The sequence below is a fragment of the Pollicipes pollicipes genome, unplaced genomic scaffold (genome assembly GCF_011947565.3).
Source record: "Pollicipes pollicipes isolate AB1234 unplaced genomic scaffold, Ppol_2.1 Scaffold_4002;HRSCAF=4701_pilon_pilon_pilon, whole genome shotgun sequence".
NCBI lineage: Eukaryota > Metazoa > Arthropoda > Thecostraca > Pollicipedomorpha > Pollicipedidae > Pollicipes > Pollicipes pollicipes.
Window position 1 is genome coordinate 30218601 of NW_023596420.1, and position 25471 is coordinate 30244071.

Here is a 25471-nt window from a genome sequence, read left to right on the forward strand (position 1 = left end):
TTTTAATAATGCAGGTAAACCGGTTAACTGGGCTGCTGGTCCCACGCGGGATCGCTTTCATTTTAATAAATCGTTTGTAAATGCACAACCCTTATAAAAGCTTTCACATCAGGTTATGGTTTTAAACCAGTGGAAGAAAAACAGGACAATTTCGCCGCATGAAGGGACGGGCACACTGCCTAATTGATGCCCGGCGGCAAACACGCCTCTTCATTACTCCCCGCTACGAGGCTGAGCGCTTTGTTCTCGTGCCCTCCACGTGCCGGTCTCGTTGGCGGCCAACTCCGGCGGGGATTTACATTTGAATGTGGCCCGCAGACGCACCCTCGGTGACTGTGACGCCCGACAACATGGCCGCTAACGAGTCAGCTGACGTCCTGCTCTTCTGCGGCCACGACGCCAACCCGGCCAACCTGACTGCCGTCACGTGGTACGTTGTCGCCGGCGCTGTCGTGCGGCGGTCCATGTCACATGATACCATGCTGCCGAACGGCCAGTGCGGTCCGCAGAAGCAGATATTTCTTGAAAGGAATGGGGAAAAACCGGCTCTGGATCCCTTGTGCGTGTCAAATGCGCGAGATAGAGTGCGGAAATGCTACGGGACGCGCGCCATCAGGCATGAGGCATGTCATATCATGCTTACGTCAGCCATGTTGTGCCTAAATATTAGGTGTGGCAGAAGCTGTGGGATCAACTTGAGGGAGGGATTCGGCAGCTGGGCATGAAACTGCTCTGTGCGGTTGTAAGCACGCGTGACTCTGTGAAATTTTGTTCTGGTGCGCCTACGTGGTTTTTCGGCTGGTTTGCTCGCACCGGTAAAACCACGTGGTGTGCCGCATCTTCCTTCGTCGGGTGAAGCGAGCTGGATCGGTTACATCTGACGGACAGTTGGTGCAACGGAGATCAATACGGAATTAGCCCCTGTGAGCGGGCCCCTTTTCCCAGCCGACCTGAGGATATTTGAACTTCTGTGGTATTTACGAGACCAATACGTCAACGTTATCCTCCTGCGCCGGTGTTCTGCTGTTGGCCGACCTCTCTCGGTGCCGTCGTTCCGCTGCTGAGTGGTGGTTGGACACCCGCCTGCCGGAGTCATCCCGGCCGGACGGCAGCCTCCGCGGCTGTGTCAGAACGGCCCGCCTGGTGTCCATCGCCGCCGAGCGGAACAGACGCCGCCGGGCCGACGGCGGACGACGGCCGCCGGCCGACGGGCAGGCGGGGTGGGTGGTGGTCTCGGCTGGCGGCCAGACGGGATGAGTGGTGGTCTCGGCTGACGGCCTGACGGGACGGGTGGTGGTCTCGGCTGACGGCCTGACGGGACGGGTGGTAGTCTCGGCTGACTGCCAGACAGGATGGGTGATGGGATGGGGTCTCGGCTGACGGCCGCCTTGGACCCCAAGGCGTTGGCGCTAGCTTACGCCGTGGTAAAACCTCACGAATGACCCAAATCACGCTCTCACGTGACTTAGGAGAGAGCAATATGTCCTGAGCATGAAGCTGTGTATTGATAGCCGAAATTCAGACGGCGGAGAGGCTGTATTTTCCTGTTGTTGCTCTTTGCCCTCTCCAGCCAGTTACTAGTTATATGTTTTGTATATATATATATATATATATATATATATATATATATATATATATCATAAGTTAAGCTCTTTGTCCTGTCAGCGTCGAGTGACCTCATCAGACTGTACAATGGTCGAGTTTGACTTCGTGTTTACCACTATGGAGTGACATGTAAGCACTGAATCACGAAACGTGTCCATGAATCTGGTAAGTAGCAATTCGTTTCCATGCACATTATTTCGAGTTAAAACCGTCCCAGCTCGCTTTGGCATTCTGCTTGTAACCCTTGCTGACATTCTAGTGTGACGTTGTTGACGTTGACATCTTACATGAAGAAGTGATGTGTGATGGTATGTGCGGATGGCAGTCATCAGTGAAAGATAAAGTCACAAATGCGATGAACCACAGTTGAAGAGTTTTAAGCGACATGCAAGAAACTTTCATGAGATCCAAAGATCAACCACCCTTATCTTGATGTCTTCAACGGCACTGGGAAAACATTTGACTTTGGTTGTGGCATTTGACGGATTAATGTTTCGAATATCCTTTTCATGTATGTGCTTATGGTTTATGAATATTTGGTGTAACTGACGTTGTACGTGAGCTCAGCGTTCCCACCACGCCCAACAGGTCGCTTTTCGGACATCACGAAACCCTGGCAATACACGGTATTTGTGTTCTTATTCATTATATAACACAACATAATTATTATATTGTGTTCTGTTTCCCCACCTCAGCTTGAAAAGACAACAAAGATCTAAGCAATCCCCAGAATCCCACCGACCCCTTCCCCGCACGTCGCCAGGTACAAGAGTGGCCGGCAGCTGGACTTGACTGACGAGGACAAGTACGAGGGAGGCACCCTGGAGCAGCCGTCGCTCTTCATCAAGAACGCCTCCAGGCGGGACGCCGGCCGCTACCGCTGCGAGGTGGCCAACGAGATCGGTGGCGGCATGGCCGACAACGAGGCCGTGGTGCACGTCCAGTGTGAGTACCTGGGGGCGGTGGCCAACGAAGTCGGAGGAGGCATGGCCGACAACGAGGCAGTGGTGCACGTCCAGTGTGAGTACCTGGGGGTGGTGGCCAGCGAGATAGGAGGAGGCATGGCCGACAACGAGGCCGTGGTGCACGTCCAGTGTGAGTACCTGGCGGCGGTGGCCAGCGAGATAGGAGGAGGCATGGCCGACAACGAGGCCGTGGTACACGTCCAGTGTGAGTACCTGGCGGCGATGGCCAACGAGATAGGAGGAGGCATGGCCGGCAACGAGGCCGTGGTACACGTCCAGTGTGAGTACCTGGCGGTGGTGGCCAGCGAGATAGGAGGAGGCATGGCCGACAACGAGGCCGTGGTGCACGTCCAGCGTGAGTACCTGGTGGCGATGGCCAGCGAGATAGGAGGCATGGCCGACAAGGAGGCCGTGGTGCTCGTCCAGTGTGAGTACCTGATCGATGCGCCAGGCGGGATCAATGCGCCCGAATGTGATGGGATGGGCGCTGTGTTTTCCTGTCACGTGAGCATGCACGAGTCCCTTTACTGTGCGAGAGCCGCACCAGCTTCGTACGCACTGCGAACGGTTCTTGATGGTCAGAACTTGCTATCACGAAAAATCACGATGCGTTGTTGGGACATAGGGGCTGTTTTTTGTTCAAGGCCTGAGCATAAACTGGGGAAAACACTCGGAGTAGCTCTTGTGACCCTCGGGGGAATGTTGCTGATACCAGTCTAATGTTTTCGTTTTCGACAAGCACGTTTGCTTTTAATTTTCCGCCCTGCATAATGCAGAGGTTTACCATAGATCGGCCCGATTGTGCGGTAGCTTTAGACGACTGGGGAGGGGTCAGCACTGCGCTGCTAATGAGCCCCTTCGTGTTGTGGGGAACTCGTGGAAACACGGCCGGGGCGAAGTCTCCAGCTGAAACAGGCACTGGCGGGGACCGGTGAGTGACTGACGGGAATGGGATCCAGCAGCGGGCAGTTTTTCATCTTACGTGATCAACTGGTTCACAGTTTTTTAGGAACTTACTTTGTATCATGGCATATACCTCATAAACTAATTGCGTTTAGTGGAGAGCTAGCACCCATACCAAATAGCAATCTGAACACATACGTTGGAAATTTGAAGTCAGATATAGGCATGCAATGCCGATCATCTGGTCGCACGCGGACCTACACGGCATTCGTGGTGTTCAATGACGGGTGCACACGCACCACAAAACTGTCTGTTTTACGTTTAGCTGCAAACTATCATGCAGAACTTTTGGCAAATTCACGTCGGTATGACCGAGCAGCGCAACCTGAGACTCGGCTTCGCAACCTGAGACTGGGCTTCGCGACCTGAGATTCGGCTTCGCAGCCTGAGACTCGGCTTCGCGACCTGAGATTCGGCTTCGCGGCCTGAGACTCGGCTTCGCAACCTGAGACCCGTCTTCGCAAATGTTGACAGTATTTTGTAAAGTTGAATGGCAGTGGCTCTACTTGAATAAAAATAAGGTGCCTCGACGTTTTCCTTTCGGGCCTGCTGCAATTCCGTGGCAGACGTAAGGTTGTTGACGTCAGATTGCGTACGCATATGCCACCGGAGTAGGGCGTGCGTCTCAGTCGTTTGCGCGAGACCGGGTATTGGAAGCAGCCGATCGGTTTTGAGCGGGTTAGGGCTCAAACACTCAAGACATGCCCCCCCCCCCCTCCCACCCCACCCAGCCGGTCCGCTCACGGTCGCCGTCGCCGTCTGACGAAAACTAAAATGGTGCCACCCGCAGGCGATCCGTAGCTGCCGGGCGACTTGGCCTACGTACGCGGCACCAATTTCATTTCGTTCCGTATTGAGTCGGTTGTGCGCTGCTGGCACGCTGTTCTCTACTGGATAGCTGCAACTGTGTCAACGTATATTTACGTCTAGGAATTCTGTTTGCTTTTCTTTTTAGTTTCCATGTTTACTCGTCCTCATTTGACTGTCATGCTGTTTCCTCAATACGATATGACTTAGTGCGGTACTAATTAAACTCCACAGCTTTTGAAATAAGTTCAAGTTTATATGTATATATATATACGTATGTATATATGTATACAAACAAGATTTCTATTAAGTGGCACATGAGTATTGTGTCAATGCCGCGTAACATCCTGAGTAGAAATATGTGCGGAGAGATATTTCTTTTTACCGTTTTATAAGAAATCGGACTAGCACACTTAAATCCCAAAAACAGTGCTATGACAACCACAAAAGATTGTCAGATAATCGCGAGAAAAAAGTAACGTGAGGCGCAATGAAAATGCATGTTCGCATTTATATGACTTAATGTGTTCATCAACCATTTGCAATGTGCGCTGCGTGGAGCGAGAATCGTCACGTTTCTGTCACATTTACCCGGTTTGTTATTTTACGATGTCTTTTGTCTGTCATATCTTTATAGCTAACAGAGATAAACAACTTTTATAAGCAGGCCGTCAGGCTCTGTTCTCTTTCTGGGATTTCACCTCATCTTCTGCAATAACAAACAAGATGCAAAAAATGTTCGCCTAGCTCCTTGTAAAGTTCAGAGTTTCCTACGTCAAGACTGTCAAAGCAATGAAAAGCCATGTCAGAAAACGTCAGAAATAGATTCGCAGATGTGTATTACGGCTTGTAAACAAAGGAAAACGGGGAAGAAATGGACGGAATCCAAGTTTTAACGGACAGGGAAAGCAGTCACGAGCGGAGCATTTCGCCACGTCCAAGCCTACGCCTGCAATTGGTTTATTACTGAATCATATTATTATTGCGAAAACACTTTCATTACATCGCATTACGTAGATACGACATGTGCAGCATGTATTCGTGGTCGTGCCAGGTTTCGTAAAGAAGACCCGAGGATGTTCTCATTCAGTAAAACATCACTGTCGTAAAGTCCGCCACTGAGAACTGTGCAAGCAAAAGCCCGCCTGATCTGTTGTCTCCAAGCTTACCCCGTGTGACTTTTCGCTTGTGCTGAAACTATCCTGCGATAACTATTTACAATTGCCTTTGACTCCAGCTGCATTACGTACATCGCACCACCATAATGCGATGCACGAATGCCAAGGTTGCTATCATAGTTGCTGGGGCAACTGTGCGACACTGAACACCGTCCACAGCAACTGAGTCAGTCAAGCACGCTAACACGGTAGCGCGGCAACTCACGGCCTACTGTCGAGCGTGTTGCCAACTCCGATTGCCCCAGCACATGTATTGTGAGTTGATCCCGCTTGGCCGGAGGCATTCGACGTTCAGCGAACCGAAGACGTACCGGAGGTGCTCAAAATAACGTGATGGAGATCAGGCATGTGTTGGTCTTTCTATGCAGTGTTTTTCTACGCTGCGATTGGTACGGCATACGTCAAATGAACAGTTTTCCGAAATGAAAGCGTGTGTGCTGAAACGTTTGCGTCCCGAGGTTCACCGAAGGGCATCGTGGTGTTTGCTCGTTTTGGAACGTCTTCCGAGGCTCCAGTTATACGAGCTGACGAAATCCGTCTAATTCGGGTACTGTTGACGACGATATGAAACTTCGAAGACTCCTAACTATCGTGCCAAACCCGCATGCGTAACTCGACACCGTAGCGCCCCATCCCGCTGTGGTCGCATGTGAGTCCTAGGCGACGCCGTCTCTCCGCAGACCCGCCGGAGGTCAGCCTCACCGTGACTCCGTCGGTCGCCACCGAGTCCGCCCGGCCGAACGTCACGGGCCGCTGTGACGTCACGTCCGGGGAGCCGGCCGAGCTGCTGTGGGTGCGCTGGTACCGGGATGGCGAGCTGCTGCCTGACCCGCCGCCGTGCCGCCCCTCCGGCGCAGGTCAGATGGTGGCTGGGAGCTGTCTGGGTCTGTGGCTGGGGCTGGGCTGCGGGGGTGGGCTTCCCTCGGCGACAACGATGAACACGGCGCCTGCTAACGATCGCCGCTGTTTTGCGGCAATGCGCAACTCGGATGATCTTCAAGGTGCGGTGTGCTGGTGACTTGACTGGTGTCCTGGTGCAACTGGTGATCTGGTGCACTGGTGACCTGGTGCACTGGTGACCTGGTGTATTGGTGACCTGGTACACTGGTGACATGGTGTATTGGTGAACTGGTGCATTGGTGCACTGGTGTATTGGTGACCTGACGCACTGGTGACCTGGTGTATTGGTGACCTGGTGCACTGGTGACCTGGTGTACTGGTGACCTGGTGCACTGGCGACCCGTTTGCAGCGTCGTCTACTGACGGACCCCATCGCTTGTCGCAGTGTTCGGTGGCGGCGGCGCCGACGGCCCTTGTTCGGACGAGCCGGGGCAGATCACGCTCCTCAGCGTCACTCGAATGCACATGGCCAACTACAGCTGCGCCGGCCTCAGCCGCGCCGGCTGGGGCCCGCTGTCGAGGCAGAAACAACTGCTCGTGCACTGTGAGTGATGTACGAAATGGGTGCGGTGGGTACGCGACTCGTTAGCTCTCACTGGTCGACTACGATAGCATAGTATCTGGCCAACGACTGGGTGGAGTATTTCTGAGAATGGATGTTATTTTCAAGCAATAGCACGCGGCGATAAGCTGGAATTGCCTCAATGTTGATGTAATGAGTTCTGGTGATGGTATTTTAACGGCCTGTCGCTGGAGGGATGGTTGACTTTGATGTTTGGTAATGTATCCTTTCTGAATCTAATCGCTTGAGGCAATTTCGCCTAATTGCAGATTTAGATACTCCAGCGATGTTGCATAACTTGACATTCACTTTCCCGAAAACAGAGCTTTCCTCAGGGGATTCAGCCTCGATTTATGTAGCAGAATGGTCTGTCTGTTTTGACACTGACGAATGCGTGTTGGCTTTATCGTCATAAGCCTACCGGACGTGACAGAACCATAAACGTAAACTTTAAAGTGAACCGGCTCGCTGCTACGCGCATGTGTATAACATACGCGTCGTTGAACGGTGCCCGTTGGCTTTGTCACATTATATCTGTTGATGGGCACCGGCCGCCCATCGAAAGCGCCAGCTGCGGTGAAAGCCGCGTGACATGGGCTCGTGCTCTGCAGACCCCCCGCACCAGGCTGCTGTGACGCACGAGCCGACCGTCGTGCTGAAGGACATGCAGGTCACTCTGACTTGTGAGGTCGACGACCTGGGTTACCCTCCAGCCGGCCAGGTAGGCGGAATGAAGATGGTGCTTTCATTGGCTCTGGTCATCACAGTAAGCTTGTGGGGGTGTGCCACATCGTTCAGGTAAGTAGAATTCGTAAGCTGGAGTCAGGCGTGTGGACGATGCAAGGCTTCTGGCTTCGAGGCGGAATCCGCGGTCAACACAATGATATGAGGCCAATGTCGAAGCCCAAGCCGGTGACTTCGAAGTTTGGAACTGCAAGGCCGGAGCCGAAGCCGAAGCCTTTGGCTTCAAATCTTGTATGCGCAAAGCCAAAGCCAATATCGTCGACTTCGAAAGAAATGCAAAGCCAAGGCCGGACCCATCAGTTTAAAATCACGAGACCAAAGCTGGGGCAGAATTTACTACATAACGTTATTTTTGTGAGACAAAAGCCATTTTCGCATCTCTTAAAAGTGTATGAAATTACAAAATGTAGTTAATGATGGTCCATACAATATCGTCACAGTCCTGCACGTGAATAAAACAAGTTTTAGCATTACGGATGAAACATTCTTTCGGACTGTCGCCCTTGCCTTGCGTGCTTTCAGGCACATGGCATTTCGAACGGTCGGCCCCCCACGCTCGTCCGGTGTTACGCGCAGTTGAGTGGTACATTGGGGGTGGCTGGACTGGCAATCCCTGTTTAAAGTAAAGCCGCAGCTGCAGGCAAGAAGCAGCAACGACAGAGCCTAAACCCGCAGGTTAAGACTGCATGTAGCCAGAGCCGGAGCCCTAATTAAAAAATTGTGCGAAGCAGGAGCTGAAGTAAGCTGTGGAAATGACGCAACTCCAAAGCTAAAGCCAAAACCAACTTTTCTGGATGGCTCGAAGTCGAAGCCAACCATGGAAAATAGTTCGAAGCCAAAGCCGAACCCGAAGCCATTAGAGGGAACCTGCGGCCTCGCAAAGCCAAAGCCGAGGTCGACCTCGAGGCCGGTTTCGCCCCCCCCCCCCTCCCCCATTCTCCTCATATCTGGTTGAAATGCGGCAAGGCAGGTGCCTCTTGCGGTTTCCAAGGGAGCAAACATATCCAGGGCCTTCCAATCAGATTTAGGTACTTCCCATTTTAGTCTCCATCTAAAAATGTTCCGGGTATGTTCATTGGCGGATACATAACACCCCAAAGAGGGGCTAAATAGTGAGGAATATGTGAAATGGATATAGTGATATATATATATATATATATATATATATATATATATATATATATATATATATAGTGAAGTGGATGATAGTGATGAATAGGAACAAGGTGAATAACTGGCTAAAACCTTTTAAAAACCTAAAACTAAAGCTGACTGACTTTTGCGTGGTGATGTTTCCGGTCGTACTAATCGAGGCCTTCTCTTTGGCTGGCGGGGCCTCTTGTGTTTTCCATGAGGCTTCCTATACATTTGATGGGACCTCCTCTAGATCATCTGCTCTTGCCGTCGACCAATAGAGTCAACCGTTGGCCATCTAGAGTTTTCAACGCGGCAGAGATTGTCTCCCGCGTACCCTGAGAGCAATCCTTTTGATGTGATGGAATGTTACGCATCGGCCATACTGTGACTCCTCTCCGCATGGTAAGCCCTCCTGAAATGTCAAAGCTGGCTGGAGATATATACTGAAGAACTGTTTATACCTTCAGGGTACTTTGTCGTATATCAGGAAGTTAGATTGTATTGCTAGCGTATTTTGAGTTGGCTTGGCACGACCCTTTGCAATTCTCACAAGAATGACTGGCTTTATTGGGTCTCCAGAGGTGCTATGCCCTCCAGGTATAATTGGCTCGCGATCATCAGCGGGTTGAATTGAGTCCTCAGAGCTGCTTTAATCTTCGGGTGCAATTGTCACGCGACCGTCAGCGAGTGTGATGTAGGTCCCCAGAGCGGGGGGACGGCCTCGCTGCCCGGGGACGGCCTCGCTGTTGTGATGTCACGTGACCGTCGCTGGCCGACAGTACCTGTGGATGCGCGGCAGTCACGTGGTGACGGACATCCGGACACGACAGTGGCGAGTCGATGCCGCTTCGCTGGAGGAGGACGACCGGTTCGGCTGCGTGGCCCACAACGTGGCCGGCAGCAGCACGGAGGGCGCTGCGCTGCTGGATGTCCTCGGTGAGGCTGCCGGTCGCTGCTGGCACCCGCTGACAACGACGTCCTTCTGGCACGCTTTTGCAATGTTCGGAAACATCTCTGTCTCCCCGGCATAACGTGAACGGTGCAATGTTACGGACCATCGGAAAAGATAAAGCGTGATAAAGATAAAGTACGTAGTGTGCGCTGGACGTATTCACCCGCACTCATCCTGTTTGCTTATGTTAAAATGGTTCTGGAGGTGTAGTTGTTTGCAAGGGAACGGATTCGGCCCATTTGCGTCATACCACGAACGACATCAATGACAATGACAGCCCATCAGCGAGCGTCAACGGCGGCCGTCAGCCGGGTCGTCAGTGGGTGGTGGTGTCATTTCTTGCCATCGGACACGTTCCGCCCACGAGGCACTACCGGAATACCGAACAGCCTACCCGTGAATCATATTCGAGCTCAGGAGCTAGGGGGTTGCAGATCGTAGCGGGGAAAATGATGGTGGCGGATATCTTGTTATGTACAGCAGCCTGGCCAAATCAGCCATGACTGCTTATGAGCGTTGGCTTGCCTCATTATATGACCTCTGCCAAAACATACCGTCATGTGCGTCCTCAGTAGGTCATGTACGTCCTCAGTAGGTCATGTAATCCGCTAGGTGCGTCGCTGCCCTCACTGTTATCTGGATGCATTTCAAAAAGTCTGTAGATTAGTCAGTCTAGGGTTACGGGAAAACGATGAAAAGGCGATTCCTTTGCGCACTTGTAAGCGCTGTGAGCCCTTTACAGCAGCCAAGCGCCATGGTTATATTTCGGGCTCCGCTGTAGTGCTTATTGAGGCCGCCGTTTGCTATTGGTGCGTACGCAACACATTTTATTTCTTTGGATATTTCTTGGGCTTGCATGCCTTTGACAGCTAAGGCATGCGTATAAGTAATGCAGATATCTCACGAAGAGGGGTTCAGGTTGTACGGGCTTATTATTTCATTTGATTCAATCTTGTGTTTTATTTAATGCGAATCGTTTTCAACGTTTTTAAGTTACATTCGAATCGCTTAGCATCCCTGGCGCTTTCACTTTACCGCAGCTGGCCATAAATCCACAGCATCGAAAATGCAACGAGCATGGCCATCAGGTAATTGGACTTCGGCACCCTCTTAAACGCAGCCGCGGGAATAATGCCCCAATCTGGCGCGATGCAAGCTGGTTTGCGATGCACGGCCATTTTCGTCGACTAAGCCTGCCATCCGCCGCGCGTGCTTTGCGGGGGTTTTCTACAAGCACAGACAGACACTGCGCCATGGAACACGCGGTCGCCATCGCTCGTCCCGCTGTGTTGGCCGCGGGCCGCGCCGGCCAGTGACGCCGCGTGACCTGCGTCCGCAGCCAAGCCCCGCTTCATAGAGCGTCCCTCTCCGTACGTGGGGGCTCTGATCAACTCGTCGTCCATCGCTGTCACTTGCCGCGTCGAGTGTTCCCCTCTCTGCGAGCTGGAGTGGCTCAAAGACGGCCAGGTGAGGACTGCGTCCGATGGCAACGCAAGCTTACGTGACGCGTTTGCTGATCACGTAGAGGAAATCTGAGTAATGTCGCACGCTAAATCTATAACTGTCACGACAAGCAGGCCGTGCGTCGATTGTGATCCGGGTGCATTTTTATAAAACTGCTTCTCTTGTGTGGAAGTGTTTTCGGCTTTGTCTGAAGCAGTGTACTGTGTTGATGCCATAAATCCGATCTATGTCGTCCCAGGAGCCGAATGTGATGTTGGGCGTTGCCTGAGGTATGTTGGTTTCGCATACCGATGTTCCCGTGCCTCAAACTGCGGATTAAAATAGCGTGTCTCATGAATCACTCGTGTAACATTAGATCACTACGAACGTAACGTCAGCAACGAAAAACCAGGACGATGCCCTACCGGTCTGTTTAAAAAAAAATGCATTCAAAAAGGCAATAAATGGATCCATGCCATTCTGCGGAACGCAATGGAACCATGCAATTCGATGCACAAGACCGATTCTGTGTTTGCACCCAATGATTCTGGACGGCGCCGTTGCCTGGGTTTCTGACGCGGTGTCCAATTGCCAGGTGATTGAAGACGGCTCGTATTACTCGATCAAGACGGGCGCCCTGGAGCCGGACCCGAGGACCAACGACTTCGAGTCGGTCGTGTCTACCCTCACCTGGAACATAACGGCCTGGCCCAACCAGACGCTGGACCGGGTCCGGGACAACGCCAACTACACCTGCCGCAGCACGTCCAACACCGTCGGGCTGGGGGTCAGCAGCACCACCCTCTTCACTGTCGAGTGTGAGTGGTGATAGCGCTCGCGGAATGGTTTGGCGTTGGCGTCAAATGCCGCCGGGCGTGCCCTATCTTTTGCAAACGATGGAAAAGATTATTTCAACCATGTCAATCTGCATAACCGGCTCTAACATTGTCAGGCTATGGTCAGCCGTGCGACCTTCTTGACTGTCAAATGTAAGTTCTAGCTAGCTCGTCGAGAACATTTTTTGAATTGAAACGCCACTCGGTCGGGGATAGCAAGCCCTCGAAAAGACGAAAGACTGCTTAGGTGTCGAAGCAATGTAATGTAGGCGTGCAATGTAGGTGTCGAAGCTGGGAACAGGACCAGCATGGCATGTGGCCCGGTGGCGCTGACCCCTCTAAAGGTGCTTCGACGTCAGAGGGCAGCATGCGCCGTCAAATTGATTCCGTCGACCCGGAATTTCACGGTCGGGTGGTGAGGTAAGGGCCTACACAACAATTTCTACCGAGCGGGATGCTGATCCCAGAAATCCCAGAAATCCACGCAATCAAAGGTTCAGACTAAGTATTAAAAATTTTCGCAGAAGTTATTGTTTACTTTTTCATTTTGTTTTGCTTCCTTCATCTCGGCAAACAGAGCACGCGTCTGCATAGATCGCAGGCGCTTCTCTGTGGCGTGTCGGCTTTCGAAGACGAATGTCACGAGCTTTGCATAATCGATACAGGTCTCTGGGGCTAGCAACACGGCTTCAAAACCCCAGTACCTTTCCGGTCGGACTTTGATTAGGATTCGCACATTTCGATGGCTTAACTTCAAAATGACCGTCTGGAGATCAAAGGAAACTTCCACACGTCAACTTTTCAAGGCTAAAATTAGCTCGTGCAAACTTGGGCCCACGTGAACCGGCCGACAATTGGCCATTTCCTCCTGCTTTATCGCTCACATCATGCATTCGTCGGATCGTCAGTTCGCGTTTAGACCTTCCGAGGCTTCAGCCTCGTTACCCCCGCCGGCCACAGCATGTGCCTCGTGTCTGACGTCACGTCACGTGACCCTTATCTGACGTCACTCCCCCGCGCGGCAGACCCGCCGCTGGATGTCACCGTAACGCCCGCCGTGCTCTCGGTGGAGGAGGGGGCCGCACTAGGGTCCGTCCACTGCACCTCAAGTGCACTGCCGGCCGCCAGCCACGTGTGGACGCGCGGTGAGTTGCCTCCCCCGCGTCTTCCTTCCCCCCACCGGCGGCGCTCCCTGCGGTTACCAGATTGAGCTGTCGGCTTACGCCCGCCAAATGCGCCGACTAAGTGGCCATTGTCGCAAATTGCTGGGTGCAAACTGATGTCCCGAGCGGGCGTAAAGTGACGCCGCGTTGGGGTGTAAAGTGACGACGCGTTCGGACGTAAATGACGGCGCCCGTAAGCGCGGACGCGGCCACCGATTTGCCGCGTCGACGGGGCGGGCGAGGAGGCGGTGTCGCCGCAGTGGTGATGAAGTGCCAGCGGCAGTGGCGCACTCAAAGCGGGCGGCGACGTTCGGTGATTGCCGCCGCGGCGGACGCCCGCTGACTGAGCGCCGAATTCGCCGCGGGCAGGAGACGGCGTGATTCAGACGGGGGCCGGCGTCAGGCGGGGCGGCGCCCGCCCTCTGACGGCGCCGGTGACCTATCGCTGGCAGATGACGAGGTCATTCAGACGGGGGGCAGGCTGCGGCTGGATGCCAGCGGCGGCGCCAGCAGAACGCACTCCGGAGAGTACCTTTGTCGGGCGCAGAACAAGCACGGCGCCTTCGCTGCGCCGCTTCTTGTGCGCGTCATGTGTGAGTAGTCGGGAAGGAAGTCAGTTGTCAGTGAAGGAAGCCATCAGACCTGACGTGCTTGCTGAATGGATCTATAGAGCAGCCTTCTCGTGCGATGAAGCTCAAAGTTCTGGCGTTGCCGCTTGTTGCGCTGCCTAGCCCTAAGATATGAACGTTGCATGATTCGTGACAACCTCGCGGGATGCCGCTATGTTTCCGCGGGAAGCTGTTTCTCACAACAGCGCTGTGCTCTCGCACGCAGACGTTCCCGAGTGCAGCATCGGCCAGATGGAGCAGGACGGCGAGTACCTGCTCGTCTGCACGGTCGACGCCGTGCCCGACGACGTGGCCTTCACCTGGCGCTTCGACAACGAGACGCTGACGGAGCGGATCCGGACCGAGGGCACCGTCAGCACGCTGACCGTGCGACCGGGCAGCAGGGACTTCGGCACCTACCACTGTTTGGTCAACAACTCGATCGGCGCCGGCCTGCCCTGCAACATCGATGTTGCCGGTGGGTGCTGAGTCGAGGGGTGTCGGTGGCTGTGGGTGACGTCCGAGGGATAGAGTTCCTGACTGGCAAGCTGGCGGCGTTCAGTAGAGGTTTTGTTCCGTGCTTCAAAAGTCCGCACGATAGGATTTGTGCTAAGTCTAGCTAAGTCGACTAAGCAGATACGTTACGGAAACTGTTTGTTCTTTACTTTTTCCATTAGCGGTATTAATGCAGAGGTCCAGGATCAGAATCCTACCTAATATTAGCGTGTTGCTAAGACCCCAGCGCTATTATCCTTAGTAATGTCATTTCAACCAATCGTTTTTTCCAAGACATGTTAATGTTTCACCGAAAGTCGTGGGGCGGCTGCTCCTATTTCAGTCTAGTTCACGTGGCCAACTAGCAACAGGTCTTCAGACTCGCATACGCGCATTTCGGGACGCAATCACATCTGTCCGTCAAACACTGCTCAACGTGTTCAACGCGTTGTAAACTTAACTTTTGAGTTGGGACATGATGGACCGAAACCTGTCAACATTCACGCCCAGCAGGCAGCGCTTAATCTGTGGACGATTGTTGGGTGTTGCCTTAATGCGGCGGTTGTGCGATCCCACCAAGACCTAAGTAACACATAGCGAATTAGCTCGTCGTAACACTCCTGAAGTGCGGCTGTCAATCGCGGCGGCGTCACCAGCAGCAAACGACCAGCAGTTTTGGGGAAGGAAGAAGTGCCGATTCCGGCGTCATCAGGAGTCGTTAGCTGGTGCTCGGTATATGTTACACGCTCCTCGCTCTCGAAGGGCACCTCGTTACCGCGTCGGCCGCGGTACTTCTGCCGCTGTCTTGTGCTGACGTATTGATCCCGGCGCCCTGACTGGCCGCCGTGACCTACAGCCCGCGTGCCACGTCTGACCCGCATCTTTCGAACCGCTCAACCGACCGGCAGATGGATGCCATGTTACCGCGGAGGAGATCCTGGCCGGTTTAAGTAGCACGTGTCTAATCTCAGCTGTATCAGCTGCACCAGCTGTATCAATTGATATTAGCCTCGATTCCATCATGTGTCTAGTTTGATGAGGTGTCCAATGACTTGGGCTATCCACAGAGGCGCAGAAAATCAGTCAGACTGATTGTCATTTTGATAGGGCTTCTAAATGAAGTGAAATAGTGCCTGCCGTTCAGTCCAACGCTTATCACTAGTCGCCCGTCGTGTGGCGCTCCGTTGTTACCCGATCGTCTCTATCGTCGTCTGTTTGGCCATATGTCGTCCCTTCGCTTGACCCCGCTTTATCCCCTGTTTGGTCACCAGTCGTCCCTCGTTTCACCTAACATCTTCTCTGTTTAAGTTCCTCCCATCCCTCATTTGACCCGTCATCGTCGCGTGCGCTGCCGTGCTCCCCGCCATCTTCGTGTGCTCTGCCGTGTTCCCTGTCATCGTCGCGTGTGCTGTCGTGCTCCCCGTCATCGTCGTCGTGTGCTCTGCCGTGTTCCCCGTCATCGTCGCGTGCGCTGTCGTGCTCCCCGTCGTCGTCGTCGTGTCCTCTGTCGTGTTCCCCGTCATCGTCGCGTGCGCTGCCGTGCTCCCCGCCATCTTCGTGTGCTCTGCCGTGTTCCCTGTCATCGTCGCGTGTGCTGTCGTGCTCCCCGTCATCGTCGTCGTGTGCTCTGCCGTGTTCCCCGTCATTGTTGCGTGTGCTGTCGTGCTCCCCGTCATCGTCGTCGTGTGTTCTGCCGTGCTCCCTGTCATCGTCGCGTGCGCTGTCGTGCTCCCCGTCATCGTCGTCGTGTGTTCTGCCGTGTTCCCTGTCATCGTCGCGTGCGCTGCCGTGCTCCCCGTCATCGTCGTGTGCTCTGCCGTGCTTCTTGTCATCGTCGTGTGCTCTGCCGTGCTTTTCGTTCAAACCATCGGCCTCCGTACGATCTCCCACCATGAACGCTCACTCCGCCGTCTCACCACTTTACCTGTCGTTGCCCCGCCTGACCTCTCGCCGTCGCTCCCGTTTGACCTCCCGCCGTGCCCCCCCCCCCCCGTGACCTCCCGTCGTGCCCCCGTGTGATCTTCCGCCGTCGCCCCCGCGTGACCTTCTGCCATCGCCCCCGCTTGACCTCCCGTCGCCCCCCCGCGTGACCTCCCGCCGTGCCCCCGCGTAACCTCCCACCTTGACCCCGCGTGACCTCCTGCTGTGCCCCCGCGTGACCTCCCGCCGCGCCCGCAGGCGTGAGTGGCTGGCAAATGAGCCTGGACGGCGTGAGCGTCATCATGGTCATCACCACCGTGACGGCCACGGCGGTGACCGTGGCCGTGGTGTGCGCCGTGATGTTCAGAGTCTGCCGCCACCGCCGCCCCAAGGACCGCTGTGAGTGGTAACACGGGCTAAGTGACGCCGACACGGGGTCAGATCGGGTTAGGTTAGGTCAGGTCGGGTCAGGATGCTACGGGGTTCACAGGATGCTGCGTGCTTTGGCTGGTGGGCAGAAGGGGCCCGCGTTATCTGCAGGGAGCACTCGAGTGAGGCCCGGGCGCAAAAGCTCTCGCACGTCTGTATGGTGGGTCTTTTCCCTGGGGCCCCAGATTACCTTGTCGGAGCAGTGTGAACTGAACCTGAGGGACGCATTGTCCCGTGTTGAATGTGTTTAAGAATGTAGTGACTTCTGGTGTCACACTACCTGCGGACACATCGACGATCGGAGTACTGTGCGGACGTCTTTCACGGGGTGATGCATTTAATGTGAATAATCTGGCGCCGAACTGATCTGCAATCTACGATCTCGATATGTTATCGGTATATGTGGCCACCAGCAACAGATGACAAAGCCAGATAGCTGACAGGAGTCACCGGCCGTGACGGTGTCAGCGACACTGTAAGCAAAAGCGAAAGCGCAGTCAACACAGTGTCGCATGCGATGTCCTCGTGCTCGCCAGATAATCCGACAGCTGTTATATCGGTCATGCCAAGTCGAGCACGCCGCCAATGTCTGCACAGGCCTCGGCTTCCGAACCAGTACAGCCGCCCACAGAGTTTGACAGCGTTATCATACGGCTGGCGCACCAGGATCTGTCTCTGTCGCGCCCTTAGGCCTCGGCATACCGGATGGAATCCGCCTCCGGGTAAATAGGCTTTGTGGGTGATATGCTATTCAGAGCGAGCATAACGTCGGACGCGCTTGCTCTCAAAATGCTGATCCGGAGATCGGACGCCGTTTGAACCGGATGCGATGCGGAGCTCTAGTGCCGCTCGTGCATAATGCCGGGATGGGTATCAGCACGTCGCTGGGATCAGCCAGGCACGGATCACGATTAAATGTGATGGCGGTCTAAAGCGTAGTTCCTCGCGACTATTGCTGCCAGGAAGAGAATAGACTCATAGACTACTTCATGGTGTTTCCGTGCTACGCACAGTTGCGTAGTGTTGAACTAAGAATGGCCGATATATATATATATATATATGCATTTTTGACTGTACACCACATCAAGTTGCATGTTAATGACCTTCGTGGAAGATAAATCAAGGCTTCATATGGTGCGCTTGCCGTTTTCGGTGCCTTGATACAGAATGTTACCAAGGTTTATCCATTTGCTCGATGTTTCGTTGAGCTTCATGATGACTATCAGGACCATGAATGCACTTTAAGCATGCAGTCACAAGTACAGTGCATATACTGAAGTTTGGTTTCAGCGCATCCTAAAAAAACATGCCCGAGGCATTTAAAAAAATAACAGTTCACATTTCACCCCAGCAAGTTAAAAGGCCACTGGTCCAGCAGGTTTGCATTACGGCTCGTAGGGCGTCTGTCCTGTCAGTCGAACTCGTAGTGTTTGTTGTGTTGTATGTGTGTATTACGCTTGTCACTGCGTGTTTATAGTGCATTGGTTATCCTGAAAATGAGCATGAAACTGTTCGAAGTGTTGAACAAATAGGTGAAGTATGGTAGCATTCTGTAACGACTCACCGAAAAAGACAAACGCACTATACAAAGCCTCGAACAAACTACCAAGAAGTTCATAAACGCCGAATTTGCTGCAGCAAATTCCGCATGTGATGTACAGCCAACAGTGTGCATGAGAAGGCCTGCTCCTGAAACACTCTTATAATACACTCGCGCGCACACACACACGCACACACACACACACACACACACACACACACACACACACACACACACACACACACATATATATATATATATATATATATATATATATATATATGTATTTCTAAATACACGCACAACCATACAGCCTACGTAGCGTTCTAATAGTTATCTAATATCAGTGTGGCTGATAGTAATTTCTCGCAGGAATGTCTCCGGAGAGAGAGAGAGAGAGAGAGAGAGAGAGAGAGAGAGAGAGAGAGAGAGAGAGAGAGAGAGAGGGAGAGAGAGAGAGAGAGAGAGAGAGAGAGAGAGAGAGAGAGAGAGAGAGAGAGAGAGAGACAGAGAGAGAGAGAGAGAGAGAGAGAGAGAGAGAGAGAGTAGTCCTACTTGAGTATGTTCTCTGTCGCGGTCTCTCTGGGACCGGTGATGACAGCATAGCAGTGACCGGCGATGATAGCATAGCAGCGACAGGCGACGTCTTCATTTTACGTTGCAAAGTTTCCTTCTCCCGTAACTCACCGCTGCAAGGCTAAATGGCCGTCACGTGGCGTGCTTTGCCTTCCATTTGGGAGGCTTAATGAGTGCCTGCCAAACTTCACTTGAAATCGTCGCGGCTGCGTTAGAAATTGACGCTGAACAAATGGCAACCATCAGGCGTGAAATCAAACCACGGAAACGGATTATCGGATGGGCTGTGCGAATAAATTCCTGGAAATATGCTGTATCGGTTTTATGGCATGCCGGGGTGCCTGCTATCTGCGGATGTCATTCACCACGGGGATCCTCTGCTGTGCATAATCACTCCCAAACTTTTAAGCCTGCGAGATAAAGCCCCATTGCTATTCGCCGGCGTAATATGATGCCCGCGCGGCAGTAAATCTGCCGCGCCTGTCGTAAAGTGTTTTACGTCCTGTTGTCATCACACGCCTGATTAGCCCCAACTGCGCGTCACATACAAGCGTTTGACACCGAGGAAGATCGATGATCTTGTGCCTGCCATCGTCCTTGTAGTTGGTTGATTCGTTTTAACAGTGAAGATTTCGTTCTTTTTATTGCTTCAGTTGGGTTGATCTCATTAATTACTCTCTTTGGGTAGGCGTCCGTTGAGTTCGCCTTTCGGCCTTGCTTTTTATCGCTTCATCAAAGATAAGATCTGCGTAAGACTAAGATCAAAATTTTCAACAGCATGATTGGTGTCGTGCATTTGTTTCCAGTCGCTTGGAGTAGAAGATCAACTGTGACAGAGGTCAGTTGGCGATATTCGTTGTTAGCTACCTGTTTGGTCTTTCCAACAGATGGCGTTCCTGACCCGCTACAGGGAAGAGATGCGTGAGTAAATTACCGCACCATTTTTGGTGAGGTTTGTAATCAAATTAAGGATGTTCTTCTGTCATTTAGTCTGAATTGTATGCCAATCAAATTTGCTTTGGTTCGGTGCGTCTATTTTAATGCCAGGCAAGCATCATGGTACGGGAATTGTAAGCCATTCTTCGTTTATTCTCTCACGTGGCTTGGTGCTCGCGAAGAACGCATTACCTCCATTCATGTCAATTCAACTGCTGTTGTGTTACCGGAATCGTCACTTGGAATCTACGAAAGTCGCGATTGCATACCATTGTGCATGGAGCTTATATAAACAATCATATTAATAGCTTAACAGTTTGGAGACTTTCCGTTCGCGGCTGGAGCTCATCTTCCTTGACCTGCTGACTCTTCAGTCACTCTTTCGGTGGTTGGGCAGCCAGTTTACTCCAGCTGGACTTCCTCTGACGCTCTCGTTTCTTGTGTAGCTTTTACCATCGAGAGGAGAGGGCTCTGATTCGGCCCTCTCTGCTTCCGGGGCCCCCCTCCAACCCTGACATCGTTAAACTGCCAGGTAACAAAGCTCCGTACTGACGGCATGCTTCTCGTAACCCTCCCAAGGTGGTGTGACACCAGTGCCTTCAGTATGTATAGCTTTTATTCAGAACGAACACGGTATGCTGCATGCAGCTTTTTTGCTCTTCAACCGCGTATACTTCTTTTTCCCGTAAATGGTGCGCCACGGTTGGCAATGATAAACGTTGGTGAGTGATGAATAATTCCCCGAAAGCTTAAACAACAATGAACATTAAAGTAAAAATGCTAGATTTGTATTGCTTATAAGTTGTGTATCTATGTGTGCACGCATCCGACACAAGCAATGTTATCTTGCTCGGCCGCCAGTTTGGTGCACGCCCCCCGGTGCTTAAGCTGCATGAATAGTTGAAGTTTTTGTCGCACAAATAAGCAAAACTGACATCCGAAGCATCCAAAGTACAATGCATAGCAACGCAACGTGAACGGCTTCTCTGCGCAGCTGACAGCGTTAGTTCAGTCTGACAGAAGCGGCTCCACTCACAAGCGGAGATGGAGCATTCTTTGCAACGCCGTGCATGTTGTGGCACCGAATACGTGTTTTACCTTAGTTTGCTTTTGGCATGCTACCTAAAAGGAAAACCTGATATATCCGGCACATGATGCCAGTGTCGCCAGGAGATTTTGCCCACCCCCTCGTTTCAGTGATTGCATAGTGTTTATGTTTTGTTTACACTTTACTACATTGCTGAGTAGTGATACGTCTGTTCAACGTGAGTTTGCTTGCATGTCCGCCTCCTCCGTCCTGCATTTCATTGGTTGGATCGCATGTTCACTTGCTGTGCGCAGCTCGCGCGATGCTGCCAGTGGTCAGGGAGTTCAGCCGTTGCACAAGTGGCCCATCCGTCCCGGTGTGCACGTGCACGTGACCAGTGTGCAGTCGCTTACCAAGCTCAGCGACGCGGCCGCACTCGGTCAGATCACGGCTGACCGACAGATGGCAGGTGTGTAGCTTACAACGGCTGCGAGTTTGCCTCGTGGTATGTACCGCTTCTTTGGATTAGAGGCAAGTTTCCGGTGCCGTGAAGTTCAATCATGCTGCATTTGTGTGGAGTTCTTTGGCTGGGAGGGACCAGTTTGCTCGAACTGTTCGCTGTAAGGACAGTCCCGGACGTGTCCTAACCGCACGTGACCAAATCAGTGCCTTGGGGATAGGACGCCCATCATTGCTCGGACGCAGCGCGCAGCTCTCGTAGCGAGTCGTCATCCAGCATTACCCGGCGCCTCCAGACTAACGACACCGCGCCGCTGACAGGGAGCGACTCCAGCACCAAGTCGTCGACGAACGGCTCCGGCTCGAGCTCAGTCGAGGGCCGACCGCTGTACGAGAGCCTCAGCCTGCACAGACCGCCGTGCAAGGTGGGTGCGGGCGGCGCAGGTGGCGCCACTGGTGCGCCCTGAGCTTGTGATGGTCCCGGCGCCGCAGCGGGCTGGGCTTAACCGGGCCACACTACTGAAGCAGGCAGCGTGGAGTACTGCTTGACTGATCCCTGTATGCAATTCATGTTTAAGGCGGTATTATGAGACACTGCTTGCTTCTCTCTGAGTCGAGTCGCTTTTTCGTTGCCATCTGGCTGAAACGCATTATATTGGCACTATGTCCTGTGCTGCATGCGCATCACTTCGTGTTTGATCGCTACGCCTGCGTTATAAGACAGCGTGCATTCACCGGTCTTCTTGGATTTAAGTGGCATGGAATGGATGTATTGACTTGTTTGTGTCACGTCTTACTCTTAGATCACCGGTGTTACCTATTCACCAGCAAGCATGTTTTTATGCTTAGTTTAGTAGCACGGTTGTCTGTTTGGTTTCCCAGCCTATTGGAGGTGGTGCAGGTGGCAGGGTCAGCAGCAGGCAGAGTCTCCCGTCAAACCCAAGCCACGGTCACCCGACAGATAGTAGCCAGAGTCGACCGACAGACAGTAGCCAGAGTCGACCACCAAGCGAACTGAGTCAGAACGGCTCCTCCGGCTACGGCAGCACCTTCTCCCAGGGCAACCCGCAGTACGGCTCCATGCGCTCCCAGCACAGCTTCCAGTACGGATCCACGCGGTCGCAGCGAGCCGACCCGGAGCGGCACGGACAGCAGCTGCTGCCCATCCCACAGTCGCCCGACCTGCCGGACACGCCGACCACGCTCGACGAGACCACGCAGAGCGAAGCCAACAATAACGACTGCGAGCGGCCCACGCCCCCGCAACGAGGCCCGGCCGCCAAGCCGCCTTACCACAACCTTAGCTTGCCGCACGGAGGGAACGGGGCGCGCCAGCGACAGGCTCAGAACCAAGCTGAGCGCCAAAAACGCTCGCAAAATCAGACTGAAAGTCAGTTACAGTCACAGAGCCCGCCCACCGATGCTGTGGAGAGGTTCTGCCCGCAGTCGCTAGGCCAGGTTTGTTGATGGACTCGTGTTTGCCATAACGCACTTCTTTGCTCTGGAGTCCTCTTTTGCCCCCCCCCCCCCCTCCCCCAATATGTCACTTTGGCTGTTTGCCTTTTGTGTCATTGTTTTGCTTCCTGCCCTTCATTTCATGCTGGCTTAACTCCGCATTTATATCATGTTTGACCAACAGAAAACTTGCGCACACAGCTTCTATGATCTAGGACACCCATCTGGACGTAAACACTGATCCATCAGCATCACTGACGTCAGCCAAAGATACTCGTAGCTATGAAGCGACAGGCAGACAACCTCTCGCCACTACACAATACACCTGGCTTTCAAGAAACGATAGTTATGCTTCTTCAATCAGCTGCGGCGTCCCACGCATTCGCTGTTTTCCAGCGAGACGCCGCTGAGTCAGAACAGCTTATGATGACGTGCTATAAGGAGTACGTGCTAAGTGGCGGCTTGTGATGCCGCCTCACCACTACCTCGGCTGCAATATTGGAGCGTGATGTACTCTTCTTTCACAGGGATCCATATTGAAGGCAAAAACTCTCTCAGGTCGTGAAAGTTTAGGGTAATCGCAGCTGTTTTGTTGATATATCAGAAATGTCGCCTGGTCGCAAGCATTGTGGCTACAAGCTTGCCAAAAATCGTCGCCATGGTGACCGGGACGTCGCTCAGACACACTCGAACACATGGACACGAATCTTCCACACAACCCATTGCGGTTGCCTCTGCTCTAAACGGCTAGCGACGGCAGCCCACCGTCTGACCGCTCCTCCCCTCGTGCCTCCAGACACCGCCGGGGCCACACGCTGCGGCCAGCCGGGGCTTCTACAGCTGTAGCCAGCCGGGCAGCACGCGGCTCTGCCACGTTGACGTGGTGCCGGCCAGTGAGCAGCGGCCGCCGCAACAGCGACCGGCTTCCGGCAGCGCGCCGCGGCCCTGGGCGCGCGCCGGCCCCTCGCCGGCGCACGCGGCGTGCGGCACGCAGGCGTGCCCGCCCGGCCGCGGCGAGCCGTGCCGCGCGCCGAGCCGCGTGCAGAAGGAGTACGTGCCGACCGAGTACGCGGTGATGCAGTTCTCGGGCGCCAGTCACGAGATAGACGTGTGAGCGGTCGCGGTCGCCGTCCCCTCCTCAGTGTACAAATCATCGTCATGTTAGACGGGCGTCGCGAATATGAGAGGAATAGGGAGGTGGGAACGGGTGGTGCCGCGACGTGCCGGTGTTTGTAGGAGACGGCGCTCATTGGCACCGAACTGTCCATTGAGGACGTGTTGTTGGTTGTTACCCGGTGGGGCAGTGCTATCCGCTACCGGTGCGTGATGTGCGCCGTGTTATGACGTCGGCAGAAGATTGTTTTTGTCGATATACGTCCTGTACATCTTGCTTTGTCAGAAAAGCGGTCGGTTATGTTTAGCTCGGCATGCGATTTTTTTCTTATCCTGCCATAGATTCTTGCACGGTGTTTTATTTCAGTTTCCAATATTCTCCCATATAAATCAACTTCGGAATCCATAACAAATGTTTACACACTGAATGCTCTCCAGAATGCCTTATACATTATTTCGGCCGTCGAAATGTAAGGCATCTTTGCGATTTTCGCAATGAGGAGACATATTTTTGTACGAAGCGTTCGAGGTACGAAGGTTGTGATTGTCTTTGACGCTCCAGTTTGAAGCCTCATGCATACATGGGTCCATACAGCAGCCACCTAATAATCCTTTTTACGCAAGCGTTATTAGACAAGAACCTAATCTGGTGTTAAACCTGAAATTAACGAAAAAAGAATTAGCAGGAGCCAAACCCATGGTTTGTCGTCAGGGTTGTCAAGATAGTTGCAACGTTGCACTCTGGAGGCGCTTTTGTGTCATCATCGGTCCCATGACACGAAATACACAAGCGTAAAATGAAGGATCGGTTCATGATGAAACAACAACGACTTCAGAGTAAACTTAACGGGCTATTTTGACAAGCCTGGAAACAAACGATGAGTTTCGCGCCTGTTCCTCCTTTCCCCGTGCATTTCAGATTCAGACGCCTGTTAAATGCGGTGGGATCGGATTAGGCACCAGTGGAATAAACGCTGCTTGAGCAAGGGTGATCGGACGCATGGCTAAAAACCTCGACGGTAAAGAGCTGCCGCCGGCGTGGCGGTCCACTGTCAGTTTGGTGTTGTGTTTAATGTGCTAATAGCTTGTCGTCTGAGACCAAGAGACACGCGTGACTGTTATGGCAATACACTGGACTGTTTCGTAAGTTGGCGGTTTGAGAACATCGCTTCGGTTCGGATGTTCCCTGTCAAGCCGGCAGCGCTGATCACGCCGGGCTGAGCAGTTCGGCGAACTCCCCCGGCCTGGGACCGTTGGACATCTTTCAGCGGCCACAGGTCATGATAGGCGGTGAAATGGCCGCTGCCTTCCCCAAAATAGCGCCTGTTTAGCTAATTACGCCGCCCAGTCTCCGACCGCACCATTAACTTGCGTCCGGGTGACCGGCTAGATTACCTTCGCTCGGGTGGGGGTGGGGGTCAATTTGACCCCGCTAAGATCTTGAGAACTAAGAAAGCTGGGATAACAAATTTGCGGGGTGTGTTGACCTGTACGCGAACTCACTTGGGTCAAAGTTTGAGGTCACTGGGTCATGACCTTTGGGCAAAATAAGATCAAACAAGATCAAATTTCAGGTTGGTCTCCAAATCGCTCCCAGAAGCTAGATAACTGTTTCTGAGCAAAAGGTCACAAGCTCATTTGAGTTGAGTGACCTTGCT

General features: G+C 53.1%; 1 protein-coding gene across 1 annotated transcript in view; it reads left to right on the forward strand.

The window, feature by feature from the left end:
• Window positions 1-23814, forward strand: part of LOC119094369 (hemicentin-1) — an 83188-nt gene extending 59374 nt beyond the window's left edge. The window contains exons 8-25 of the mRNA XM_037217433.1: window positions 319-430; window positions 2369-2550; window positions 6199-6375; window positions 6804-6962; window positions 7592-7701; window positions 9641-9797; window positions 11153-11280; window positions 11852-12074; window positions 13118-13237; window positions 13708-13848; window positions 14090-14341; window positions 16537-16677; window positions 19711-19744; window positions 20206-20291; window positions 21567-21670; window positions 22128-22703; window positions 23497-23649; window positions 23746-23814. Coding sequence (XP_037073328.1) covers window positions 319-430; window positions 2369-2550; window positions 6199-6375; window positions 6804-6962; window positions 7592-7701; window positions 9641-9797; window positions 11153-11280; window positions 11852-12074; window positions 13118-13237; window positions 13708-13848; window positions 14090-14341; window positions 16537-16677; window positions 19711-19744; window positions 20206-20291; window positions 21567-21670; window positions 22128-22703; window positions 23497-23649; window positions 23746-23814 — 2924 coding nt within the window. The remainder of the gene's footprint in view (window positions 1-318; window positions 431-2368; window positions 2551-6198; window positions 6376-6803; window positions 6963-7591; window positions 7702-9640; window positions 9798-11152; window positions 11281-11851; window positions 12075-13117; window positions 13238-13707; window positions 13849-14089; window positions 14342-16536; window positions 16678-19710; window positions 19745-20205; window positions 20292-21566; window positions 21671-22127; window positions 22704-23496; window positions 23650-23745) is intronic.
• Window positions 23815-25471: the final 1657 nt, after the last annotated feature.